Below are 13,571 nucleotides of genomic sequence, written 5' to 3' on the forward strand. Positions count from 1 at the left end.
TAAAAAAAAACTACCCATTCAAATTGAGTGGGAGTAGTGTCAAGTTGGAGTTTTTAAATTATTTTAAAATAAAAAAGCAAAAAAAAATCTATAAAAAAACAAAAAAAAAGAGAAGAAAAACTACCCATTCAAATCGAGGAGTAGTTTCAAGTTGGAGTTTTAAAATAATTTTAAAATAAAAATAGATGTCTTATAATTAACTATAATTAGAAAATGAAAATATAAATATATAAAAAAGTAACTACCCGTTCAAATTGGGTGGGAGTAGTTTCAAGTTGGAGTTTTTAAATTATTTTAAAATAAAAAAGCTATAAAAAACGAAAAAAAGAGAAAAAAAACTACCCATTCAAATTGGGGAGTAGTTCAAGTTGGAATTTTAATATAATTTTAATATAAAAAACAAAATTAAAAAATAATAAATTACCAATTCAAATTGGAGAGTAGTTTTAAGTTGGAGTTTTAAAATTATTTAAAAACAAAAAAACAAAAATAAAGTAATAAAAAAAAACTTCAGAGAAAATATTAAATAACGTAATATGCTAATGAAACTTTCTATTAACAAAGTAATAGTATTAAATATTGAAAGATATAATAAAGAAAAATACATAACAAAAATGTTATTTGATGCGCTGCCTGTATAAGTCCCGTTAGTTTAACATAGATTTTATTCACTAAAATTTAGATAATATTATTAAGAACAACATAATAAAATTTTTTTAAAAAAATTCAATAGTAATAAATTATATATCTTCTCATATATTACAAAAAGAAAGCGAATACTAAATATTGTTTAATATAATAAAGAAAAATAGAACAAAAAAGTTATTCACTGACTATATAAGTACGTTTGATTTAATAGAGATTTCATTATTGGGTATATCGTATTGATAAACAAGATGACAGTTTAATTTTATTAAAGCAATACAATCTAATAGGATCAAACAAGCCTGATCATAATTTAATTTAATTAATATTTTTTTAATATTGACCGCGCATCGCGCGGGTACGACTACCAGTATAAGTATCAATTCTAAAGAAGGGGAAAAGACAAAAAGCTGGTGAATGAGTAGTTTATTTAACTAAAGAATCAAAACTAGAAACTGAAATCTACCACTAAGGACGTGGAAGCAGCAGAAGGAAGTGGTGATGAAAGTGGCAAAGTACAGAAGCCACGACGCATGCCACGTTCTCTTCATGCAGCAACGTTTCAACACCCTTTAAATCAACTCCCCTAAAAAATATGTAGTAGTACAGAAAATATAGCTACTGTGTTAAATCTGTGAAGAGAAAAATGCCAGGACTCACCATTGGAGATGACCTTCCTAATCTGAAAGTAGAAACCACTCATGGAAAGATGAAACTCCATGACTATGTTGGTCACAGCTATACCATTCTCTTTTCTCACCCAGGTCTAATTCACACTCCCATCAATATATTTATGTCTCGATCGGTCCCTTTTTGACGTTGTTAATTGTTTGCTGTATATATGGATGCAGGTGATTTTACGCCAGTTTGTACAACGGAGCTTGGTATGATGGCTGCTTACGCTAGCAAGTTTGCTGAACGAGGAGTGAAGCTTCTTGGATTTTCTTGTGACGATGTTCATTCTCACAAGGAGTGGATCAAGGACATCGAAGCTTACAACGTAAACAAACCGCACTCAAATTTCTGCATTTTCATTTTAGTTCTAGTAGCAGTATATTTGTTTTTCGTCATTAATTGATGCTAATATTGTTTTCTACTTGGCAGAATGGACATAAGGTGACATACCCAATAATTGCTGATCCGAAGAGAGAATTGATTAAGGAACTGAACATGGTGGATCCAGATTCCTCTGGCCAAAAAGTCCCTTCTCGTGCTCTTCATGTTGTTGGCCCTGACAAGAAGGTTTACTACAACATAGATCTCAACCTTAATTTGCTTCATCTCTACTCGAATTAAGCTTCACTCCGTGTGAGTGTGTGTGTCGAATTGAAATTAAATGAGTAATGGTTGAACGCACAAATTAAAACCGTGAGCGTCTTAACAAAGAAAGGTCTGATCTTTTCTAACTTGGGCTTAACTTTTGTTCATGTTTGCAGATAAAGCTGAGCTTTCTGTACCCAGCAAGCACAGGAAGAAACATGGACGAAGTGGTGAGGGTTATTGATTCCCTACAGAAAGCTTCAAAGCACAAAATTGCAACCCCAGCAAACTGGAAACCGGGAGAACCGGTAGTCATATCACCCAGTGTCTCCAATGAACAAGCCAAGGAAATGTTTCCACAGGGATATGATACTGCCAATCTTCCTTCTGGCAAAGATTACTTGCGTTTCACAAATGTTTGAGAACTATATAAAGTGCGTATATAATATTTAGATCCTGCACTTCTCTTTTGGAAACTGGATGAAAAGTTTCTTTAGGAGATATTGTTGTTAAGGTAATTTGGTGCTGGATTGTTTTAAGTCTTTAGTATGGAGCTTGTTCCTTCTTTTTCTTGTGTTTTACGTATGTCTGAGAGTAGTTGCTTTGAAGTATATTTTCAAACAGTTTTAAGTTTCATGTTATATAGAATACTATATGTGTGGTTAGTATTAATTTTTAATTTGATAAATATGTTGTATCATGTTGTAATTTGATAGTTACGAGTGCCTAAGTATATATTAGGATGTGCATCTGGTCGATTTGTGATTCGATTCATTTTGTTCTATTCGGTTTGCTTTACAAGGTTTTTTGTACATAAATAAACTCATGAATATTTGATTTTTTATTTGAAATAAGAAAAAATAACATTATCTAAATAAAAACGAAAAAATAATATCAAAAGCATATTCAAATAAATATTTGAGATCTAGAAAAAGAAACGGAAGCAAATATACTTTTACAATTTAAATAGATAATTGAACATAGAGTGAAAATACAATAATGAAAATAAAAGAAATTAAGAAGAAAGAAAAGAAAATGGAAAGAGGGAAGAGGGAACAAGTCGGTCAAAAAGGAGGAGCAAATTTAGCTTTTGTTAATATGAGAGAACCGATATGGAACTTTGGCCTCAAGCCTAGCGAGGGCGCTTCAACCATGGCACCTACAATCACTTGGTGACTTGGGGTGCCATTATTTTTGTTTTTTGTCATTTTTAAGGTTTTTTACATGAAAACTAGTACCTACATGAATTTCTACCCCAGCGACTTTGATCTTAATATAGATCCGCCTGATTATAATCGCTGATTTTTTTAACGATAGATATTGATTCATAATATGTTTGAATTGATATTGACATAATAATCTAGATTGTACTGATTTTTTTTATAATAAATAATAATTGATTTTAAAAAAATATTATTGTTGCAACAGGTTAAAATATTTAGGGAAAAAAACAGTTGTGCAATATTTAAGAAGTATTTATAGAATCCCAGCAACACTAATCAATTAACGAACATCCCAACAAATTATACATAATTATCAATTGTATGCAAAGTAATATATTATGCTCCAATCTTTCTCAATTTCTCTTCCTCTTCTTCCTCCTTCAAATTCAAACCCCTTCACTCAAAACTGAATAGACCAATTGCACCATTAGAATTGAATACACTATTAGAGCCGGAGATTATTGTGAGCACCTAATTTTTGACCACTCTTAAATTTTTCTAATCTCCCTCACGTCATTTAGCACATACCTTACCACCAACACAATTATTCCCTCACATACTTTACACTAATCATACACTCATTTTCCACCTACAAAATTATTCCCTACCCCATTCTCCTTTATTCCTCACCCCACTTTCCCTTGTCCCCCTCACATGTCCCCCACTCCCCCTTCCCTCATTCTCTCTGCTTAAAACACACACACAGACGGAAAAGAAAAAAAGGGAGGAGGGCACAAAAAAAAAACGGAACTCACTCCCTTTTTCCTCTAGGAGCAAGCCTTAAAAACTAACAATCAAATTTCACCGAAAAATCAGCAAAAATCAGTGCAAATCCTAGCCAAAAAATCAGTTCAAAAGCCGCCATAAATCACCATAAATCATCCTCAAAAGCTTCAGCAAAATAGTCTCCAATCAACATCACAAATCACTCAATTTTTTGGTTTCTTTATTGCGGAGTTTCAAGGTTCCGGCTACAGTCCGAATTTTATTTTTGTTGTATAATCATGCATCAATAGCAGTGCCATTACTTGAAGAACCCTTTCATCTATAAAAGGTCCAATCTTTTTATCTTGTTTGCTTTGTCTATTTATTGTTCCATTTAGATGATATGTGCTAATATGCCTATTTGCTTGGATCTGTTATTCTTTTTTTTTTTTGAGCACATGATTTTTCTTAGTTGTTAGTTCTTGTCGTTAAGTTTATTAGCGTGTGATGTTGAGTGAGAATCTAAAAGGAAAATTTCAAAAAAAAAAAAAAAATAGAACTTAAAAATAATGAGGAAAACGTAATGGTAACAATAATGTATTTGGATCCTAAGGTTTGGTTTTTGTAAAAGTTATTTTCTTTATCAAAATAAACTAATCAATTTTAGTAATTTCCTAGCGTTAGTTTTATCATTTGGTCGAATTAGTTTCTAATATTGTTTTAACTGACTTATGATAATTTTATTAATCCTTCAAATAATCCTCTCTTGACTTGTGGTAAATACTAAATAAAATACTTTCATAACTCTTGAGCATCACAATAATCCTAACTTAGGAAATAGTAATTTAAAATGCTTAGGCAATTTTAGGCGCGTCTTCAAAAGTTGACCATGAGCTCTTACGATCCTTGGTTAATATCAATTAATAAAAATGGTCATGTGTGCATTCCCGCTCCTTGACTCTCTAACTAACAAATTGCGTTTAGCCATGTGTTCATACCCGTGCCTTGGTTTAAACGCACATGATAAAAGGACCTTGTGTGCTTACACGTTTCTAGGCCGAAATCAATAAAATTTGATTAATTATTAAGCGGTACTAGACAATAGTAATTTAAGGCAAATAAATCACAGTTTATCTAGAATTAATTCAAGTTAAGTTTAAGTCAATAAAGCGACCGTGCTAGAACCACAGGACTCGGGAAATGCCTTACACCTTCTCCCTGATCAAAAGAATTCCTTATCCGAACATTGATTTCGCAGACCAACATGAAAAGAGTCAAATTTTTCTTTGAATATGGATTCAAATAAAAAGGTGATTTGGAACACCGGTAAAAATCAATTTCAAGTGGCGACTCTGTAAAATAAAATAAATCCCTATTTCAAATTTGTCACTTTAAATGGAAAAAACTCGTTAACCCATAATCCTTAATAACACATTTATCTTTTGGAGGATAGAAAAGGGGTGTGACAATTATAAAATTAGCAGCGAGTTAAATGACCAAAGGCATACTAAGGCTGAAATAAATTTCTCTCTGCCTTCTCTCTACTTTAAGAGAGAGAAGCCTGTACTTCACTCCAACAAACAACAATCACATAAAAGTTTTCGAACGATGGGCTCAAGTGATAATGACCATATGTTTCATCAAGAAGAAGATTTACTTAAAAGGAGCAAAAACAATTATCGAGAGCCAACCGAAAATAAAGTAAGCTTTCGAGACAAAATTCTAATCCTAAATGAGGTAGTTTGATTCGGACGAAGTTTAAGAAAAAAAAGAAGACTTTTGAAATTTGTGGTCTTAAAAGCTTAAGGGGTAAAAAGTTTGTGGGGCCATGATATTTGCATGGCTATAAAAGCTTCTCATTAAGTGAAAATGAGTAAAATGAAAGAATTTAAAGTTGAATTATTTCCAAATTTAAAAATGTGTCATTTATTTTGGAACAGACTAAAAAGGAAAGTACCTCATTTAATATGGAACAGAGGGATTCACCTAGAGGGATTCAACATTTTTTCCGTAATACAGGGTGCCTACCCCTGGTTACATTCTTTTTCTGTCATATAGTGTACCAAACCCTAGTTACATTTCCTTACCAAGTATAGGGTACACCAATCCCTAGTTGTATTCTCCAACATAGGGTCTTCATTCCCTAGCTGATTTTATTTCAGATATAGGGTCACCACTCCCTAGTCTCCTTACTAGTATAAGGTACACCAATCCATGGCTGTGTTTTCCAACGTAGGGTACACCAATCCCTAGTTGATCTGATCTTAAGTGCAGGGTGTACCAGTCCTTGGTATCTTTGATATTAAGGGGTACACCATTCTCTAGCCATGTTTTTCCAACATAAGGTACACCAATCCTTAGTTGAGACACCATTTAGATAATTAGGATACACCATTCCCGAAGAATTATGTTTTCCTAGGGTACACCAATCCCGACTCTTTATTGCTTTTAATAAAGTAGTTTATAATTTTATTAGAATAACTCACGAAATTTTTCTAGTGAAAACTGAGGCAGAAAAATTTCGTTCGTTTGTTTGTTTTGGTGTCTGAGCAGGTCTTACCTCAAGGTACAAGGTTCAAGATGACCAAGAGAAGTATCAAAATGGAGAAACAGATGAAATAATGTGGATTGTTCAAGATATGACTGAAGTCACGAGCATTACATTTTTCCGTTTTGATCAGAAGAAGTCGTAGAAGAATGAACTAGCACCTATAGCTAGCAAGCATCATGGTTCAGATCAGAGTCTGCGTGGAGAACCAGTCAGGACTCGAGGACAAGTTTCAGAAGACTCATAGATAGGAATCTTGTAACTCATAGCTGATAGGCTTGTTTAGTTTCTTTTTGATTTTTGATGTAATAATAGACTTACGGACCGAAGCATCGACAGAACCTCACTTGACTTATCAACTTATCATTCCACAATTCTCCTTGAACTGCACGCGACCTGATTTCCCTATAACCCGCGATATGTAGGCTGTCCAAAACCAAGACTCGGTTGCACCCTTTCTCTTTTATCTTATCCTTATTTCTTCCCTTTAGAATAAATATATGTTCAAAAATTAGTCATATCGCTCATCTTGTCTTTGCATGAAAACTCTTCATTTTTCCAAGCAAAGAGGGGCATGCTGTGAGCACCTAATTTTTGACCACACTTACATTTTTCTAAACTCCCTCACGTCGTTTAGCACATACCTTACCACCAACACAATTATTCCCTCACATACTTTACACTAACCATACACTCATTTTTCACTTACAAAATTATTGCCTACCCCATTCTCCTTTATTCCTCAACCCACTTTCCCTTGGCCCCCTCACATGTTTCCCACTTCCCCTTCCCTCATTCTCTCTGCTTAAAACACACACATAGACGGAAAAGTTAAAAAGGGAGTAGGGCACAAAAAAAAACGGAACTCACTCACTTTTTCCTCTAGGAGCAAGCCTTAAAAACAAGCAATCAAATTCCACCGAAAAATCAGCAAAAATTAGCCTCAAAACAGTGCAATTCCTAGCCAAAAAAATCAGTTCAAAAGCAGCCATAAACCACCATAAATCATCCTCAAAAGCTTCAGCAAAATAGTCTCCAATCAACATCACAAATCACTCAATTTTTGGTTTCTTTATTGCGGAGTTTCAAGGTTCCGGCTACAGTCCGAATTCTTTTTTTGTTGTATAATCATGCATCAATAGCAGTGCTATTACTTGAAGAACCCTTTCATCTATAAAAGGTCCAATCTTTTTATCTTGTTTGTTTTGTCTGTTTATTGTTCCATTTAGATGATATGTGCTAATATGCCTATTTGCTTGGATCTGTTATTCTTTTTTTTTTTGAGTACATAATTTTTCTTAGTTGTTAATTCTTATCGTTAAGTTTATTAGCCTGTGTTGTTGAGTGAGAATCTAAAACGAAAATTTCAAAAAAAATAGAACTTAAAAATGATGAGGAAAACGTGATGGTAACAATAATGTATTTGGATCGTAAGGTTTGATTTTTATAAAATTTGTTTTCTTTATCAAAATAAACTAATCAATTTTAGTAATTTCCTAGCGTTAGTTTTATCATTTGGTCGAATTAGTTTCTAACATTGTTTTAACTGACTTATGATAATTTTATTAATCCTTCAATAATCTTCTCTTGACTTGTGGTAAATACTAAGTAAAATACTTTCATAACTCTTGAGCATCACAATAATCCTAACTTAGGAAATAAGTAATTTAAAATGCTTAGGCAATTTTAGGCGCATCTTCAAAAGTTGACCGTGTGCTCTTGCACGATCCTTGGTTAATATCAATTAATAAAAATGGCCATGTGTGCATTCTCGCCCCTTGACTCTCTAACTAACAAATTGCGTTTAGCCATGTGTTCATACCCGTGCCTTGGTTTAAACGCACATGATAAAAGGACCTTGTGTGCTTACACGCTCCTAGGCCGAAATCAATAAATTTGATTAATTATTAAGCGGTACTAGACAATAGTAATTTAAGGTAAATAAATCACAGTTTATCTAGAATTAATTCAAGCTAAGTTTAAGTCAATAAAGCGACTGTGCTAGAACCACGGGACTCGGGAAATGCCTTACACCTTCTCCCCGGTCAAAAGAATTCCTTACCCGAACATTGATTTCGCAGACCAACATGAAAAGTGTCAAATCTTTGTTTGAATAGGGATTCAAATAAAAGGTGACTTGGAGCACCGACAAAAATTAATTTTAAGTGGTGACTCTGTAAATAAAATAAATCCATATTTTATATTTGTCACTTCAAATGGAAAAAAACTCTTTAACCCACAATCCTTAATAACACATTATCTTTTGGAGGTTAGAAAAGAGGTGTGACAGCTCTGGCGACTCCTGCTCGGGAACTACTTAATAAGAATTCGAGCTTGTACATTAACTTTATTTGGCTTTATTAATTTTTGTATATATTGTGATTTATTTGGTTCTATTGTGCTACTTGTCGGCTTTTTACTGCTTTGATATTGTCTTAACTGTATATATAAATTGTCTTCTCGCGCACCCCATATGAGTCTTCTGGTAAGTGATAGTGTTGTGTGTGCTGACCAACTCCACAAAATTTTTTGTCTGAGATAAAGCCAGTGTGAAGACCTGCTCTTGGTGAAAGATTTAGTCACACATATTTAGGCGGGTAGAACCACTAGTAAAGCCGGAACCGTTCTACGGCCGGCACACTGACGCTCCTCGGCTCGAGTTGTCCGCTCGAGTAAGCCAGTCTAGATACTTTCTCTTGTAGGATTTAAAAAACCTAGAAGAACAAGCCACATGCCTGATTATCCCTAGTAGGATCGTTTTTGTTTTGCATCATTCGACTTAGCAAAGCTCGGCACAGGGGTTGGGTCCGTATAAGACAGATATCCTCTTTGAGACCAGCATGTCCACTTATGTGCTACTTGCTACATAATTTGGAAGTCTTGTTTGCATTGTTGACCGGCTTTAGAAAATTAGTTTAGCATAATTTAAAAAAAAACATTCTCCTAGTTTGGTACAAATAACCCCTTTTTACTGAAATCTTGCAGCGGTCTGGCATAAAGATTAATTTTTCTAAAAAATCAAAAAGAATAAAATAGTTAGTTGACCGAACTACGCGGGTCTGATTCTCACCGGATGTGAGATACGTACGCAAACCTCATCGGTTCCGGCCCCCGATTTCCAGAAAAAAGAAAAGAAAAATCCAAACATATTCTCCTTTTCATTAATTCCTTCTTAGAAATCTTTCCTTAGAAAATGAAAAAAAAATCCAAAAAATATAATTTCTTTAATTTAATAATAAAAAAACTTCTTTCAAAAATTCCAAAAAAGGATTGAATTCCAAAATATTTTTTTTTCTTTCACAATTGAAAGGAAAATTTTTCAAAATTCAAAAATGTTTTATTTCTTCTTTAGAAGTCTTTCTTTCAAAAATAAAAAGAAATCAAATTTTTTTTTTAAAGAAAATATTTTTTTAGAAGTCTTTTTTTCAAGAATTCAATAAACAATTTAATCCTAAAAAAATATTCTTTCTTTTGAAGCCTTTCTTTCTACAAAAAAAAAATCCAAAATATTTTCCTTGTTAGGAGCTTTCTTTGGAAATTTGTATATGAGTAAAAAAAATGAGAGTTAATTTGTTTACTTTATTTCTGATTTTTTTGAACTACGCAAGATCTGATTCATGTGGCGTCATGATACGTAGGCAATCCCTATCGGATTCGATCAAAGCCATAGAATTAATTGAGTGAAAAATAAACTGAAAAAATGAAAGAAAATTGAAAAAAAAAGTGAAAAAAGAAAAGAAAAAAGAGAATTACATAAAATAAAAGAGTGAAAAAAAGAGAGTGCCAAAATAGAAGAGTGACATAAACAAAACAAAAATCAAGAGTGATTAGAGAGAAGCAAAAATGAAGAAAAGAGGTGCAGATTGAAAAAAAAGGATAATTAAGGTCGGGATGAAACATGAAACTCGTTCAAACACATAGTAGAAACGTTTAATACTGCTTAGGTGTATTGCATCCCAATATGCGATTTTCTATCTGTTAAGCATCTCAAAACTAACAAGGTTGTTGGGTGTGCAAATTAGAGCAAGGTTTTGGTGGTTAGTTTTGTTGGTAGTCTAGCCTCCCCTCCTTCACAAGATCCAAAGGCATAGTTGGCGTCCGCAAGAAATCTACCAATCATCGATCCTGAGGATAGCCCGACATCGACTATTCTGTATCTAGAATCAACAGCTGCTGAAGAGAATAAGATGTTGCGTCTCCGCATATTGAAAATGTGGGACGCCTAGTCTAATGGTAGGAAACCGCCAAGTGCAATTCCTGGGTTCCCTGAGTTGATCCCCAGGTCAAGTGAGGTTACCAACGCCCTTGTGCCTAACCCGCTCATCCCATGCGGGCACCCTCCAATGCCGTTCAATGATCCTGGCATGCCTTCCGTGGTTCTCCCCCAGGCACCAGTTTCCTGGGCACCTCCAATATTGTTATCTACAGCACCAGTCTGCACCGTAGCACAACCAACTTTGCCACGACCATATATTGATACTTCAATGTTCACCTTTCAGGTCCACGGCTTCAATCAGAAATAACATATGTGACCCCATACTCTTTCACTCAACCTCCGCAATATGATCTCTCGATGGAGCAAGAAAAGGTTGTTAAAAATCCCGAGCAAGAGAAAATGGCTCGGAAGATGAAGAGCCTGGAACAAAGCCTGAAAAACATGCAAGGTCTGAACGGTCAAAAGAGTGTCTCATACTCTGACCTCTATATGTTTCCCCATGTCCACTTGCTATCTGGCTTCAAGATGCCAAAACATTTAAAGTACGACAGGCACAGTAACCCGGTCGCTCACTTGAAACGATATTGTAACCAGTTGAGAGGTGCTGGTGGAAAAGAGGAGCTGCTAATGGCCTATTTTGGGGAACCTTACCAGAATCACTTTTGAATGGTATATGGATCAGGAAATTACTCATTGGCATGTGTGGGACAATATGACCCGATATTTTGTCCGTCAGTTCCAGTATAATGTGGACATCGCTCCCGACAGAAACTCTTTGTCCAATTTGAAAAAGAAAACCGCGGAATGCTTTTGCGGATATGCTATAAAATGGCATAAGAAAGCTGCCAGGGTAAAGCCTCCAATGGATGAAATTGAAATAATCACGATCTTTCTACAGTCCAAGAGGTGGACTACTTCCAGAACATGATGTCCGCTATGGGTAAGCCGTTCGTTGAGACTATCAAAATTGGGGAGATGGTAGAAAGTTGGCTAACAACGGGTCGAATCTTGAGTCATGCTGCTTTTAAAGCTACATCACCAGATGTTCAGAATGGTTCAGAGGGTTTGATGAACAAAAATGGGGTTGAAGAGGGAACCATAATGGTTTCAAGCTCGAGGGGGCCTGCAGGTCATTCAGCCAATCATATGTGCCTCCTATGGTCCCACCATACTATTATCCCTTTCAAGATGCTACTTATGTTGTGGCATCGCCTCTCTATGCGGTAATGAACGCACAACCCTATCCGCGGCCACAACATTATCCGCAAAACCGAGTTCCACTTCCCAGAAATGCCCATCATTACCAAGCTCCATATAATCCTCAACCAAATGATCCCCAATACAATCCTCGCCCAAGAGAGCCTTTCAGAAAGAATCAGTTCACCCCTATTGGTGAATCGTATTTAAGCTTGTTCCAAAAGCTAATCAGGCTAGATTTATTGCTGCCAGTGGCCCCGAACTGGCTGAACCCCGAGTCCCCCTTGTATCGAGCTGATGCTATATGTGAATACCACTCTGGAGTAGTGGGACACAGTACAGAGGACTGTTGGACCCTCAAAAGGGCAGTTGAAGATTTGATTGAAGCTAAAAGAATTGTTTTTCAGGATGAAGAAGCTCTTGATGTGATGAACAATCTATTGCCTGCACACAACAGTGGGCCAATAGTCAGAATGATTTATGAAGATGAGGAATTTGATCCAGCACTGAAGGCCGTTGCAGCCATTGCCGAGACAGAAGAAAAGCCAAAAACGGCCGCCAAGCCAGAAAGTTCCCCATCAGACGGGAGTCTCGGTAGCCAGTCTTGTTGTCCTTTCCGCGTCCGGATTATCTCAGGGTGTGATCCGGATGTTTTACTTTATTCTCTTACTTTCCGATGTAAACCCTTCTATCTTCAAAAATTGAAAAAAAATTAAAAATAAATAAATAAATGAAATTAATATTTCATTGTCGAGGAATATCTCTTTTCTTAGTCCCGTCACTTTTCTTTTTTTTTTCTTTTCAGTTCTGATAAATGCAGATTCCAATAACATGACATGCTTGCAGACTTCATGCCCAGATCCTGAAAAGCTGTCAGACCTCGAAGTAATGAATTAAGAATTAGATCGCAATGAGGATAAGTTTAAGGAAATAAAACAAAGATTTGGAACAACTGAAGGAAAATTGGTTCCAGATTGAAAAAGTCCATACATCACAACAAGAGTACTGCCAAAAGAGTGCGTTGTACTTGGGGTACATCGAAGGAAATGTCCTTGAAACAAATGCCAATGCAAATGCAGTAAAAAAGGTACTATGTTGGATCCTCTATATAGCATTAATGTTCTCCGGTTGGGATAAAGAAGGCTTTCATTCTCACTATCCAAACACTTAACCCTTTGTAAACCCATTTGAGCCGATTACTCTTCTTTGATTACCCTCTTTAGAACTTGAAAGTGTTATTGAAAATATTTTTGGAAAAATGAAATTAAAAAAGAAGAAGAAAAGAAATGAAAAATTAAAAAAAGAGGAAAAAGAAAGAGAAAACAAAACAGAAAAACAAAATAAAAAAAATCACAAACAAATTTTCTGAACTACGTTCGACTTGATTCCGAAAGGATACGTAGGCAGCCTCTCTTTGGGGTTCACTCACACCAAAATAAAAATTCAAATTCCCCTAAAAATGAAACTGGGACAGATGTTATAATGGTTTGGCGATGGTTCGCCTGAAAGGTTCTAAAGTTGTAATTCAGTCCAAATTCTTTTTACCCTAAATCCTGTTCAAATCTTTCTGATCAATCGGTAAAGATGTCCAAAATTGGAGGATACAGCTACTTGGATCCGATACAATCAAATGAGAGAAATAAAATGAGAGGGTCTTATTGGTGAAAACCCACCCGAGCACCGTGAGGCGACAGTAAGCAAAGAAATAAAACGAGAGAGTGTTATTGGTGAAAACCCACACGGGCACCGTGAGGCGACAGTAAGCAAAAAAATAAAA

The 13,571-nt window shown here is 35.2% G+C and overlaps 1 protein-coding gene and 1 long non-coding RNA gene across 2 annotated transcripts; both read left to right on the forward strand.

The window, feature by feature from the left end:
• The first annotated feature begins 1,201 nt into the window (after positions 1–1,201).
• LOC104213523 (1-Cys peroxiredoxin) lies at positions 1,202–2,687 on the forward strand. The gene is made up of 4 exons (XM_009763038.2): positions 1,202–1,409; positions 1,497–1,645; positions 1,750–1,887; positions 2,082–2,687. The coding sequence occupies exons 1-4, from the start codon at positions 1,292–1,294 to the stop codon at positions 2,325–2,327; spliced, it is 651 nt and encodes a 216-aa protein (XP_009761340.1). The 5' UTR covers positions 1,202–1,291; the 3' UTR covers positions 2,328–2,687.
• Positions 2,688–3,851: 1,164 nt separating this feature from the next.
• On the forward strand, positions 3,852–6,755 carry LOC138876481 (uncharacterized). Its single transcript, XR_011401781.1, has 2 exons — positions 3,852–4,182; positions 6,387–6,755. It is a non-coding gene; the product is annotated as an uncharacterized lncRNA (long non-coding RNA).
• The last annotated feature ends 6,816 nt before the right edge of the window (positions 6,756–13,571 follow it).

The sequence above is a fragment of the Nicotiana sylvestris genome, chromosome 8 (assembly GCF_000393655.2).
Source record: "Nicotiana sylvestris chromosome 8, ASM39365v2, whole genome shotgun sequence".
In the NCBI taxonomy this organism is placed as follows: domain Eukaryota; kingdom Viridiplantae; phylum Streptophyta; class Magnoliopsida; order Solanales; family Solanaceae; genus Nicotiana; species Nicotiana sylvestris.

Excerpts from the sequence above, each read along its gene's own strand:
- LOC104213523 (XM_009763038.2), top strand. The coding sequence starts at position 1,292 with ATGCCAGGACTCACCATTGGAGATGACCTTCCTAATCTGAAAGTAGAA. Across the intron at positions 1,410-1,496 it reads CATTCTCTTTTCTCACCCAG|GTGATTTTACGCCAGTTTGT; the intron begins GTCTAATTCACA and ends ATATGGATGCAG. Across the intron at positions 1,646-1,749 it reads AGGACATCGAAGCTTACAAC|AATGGACATAAGGTGACATA; the intron begins GTAAACAAACCG and ends TCTACTTGGCAG.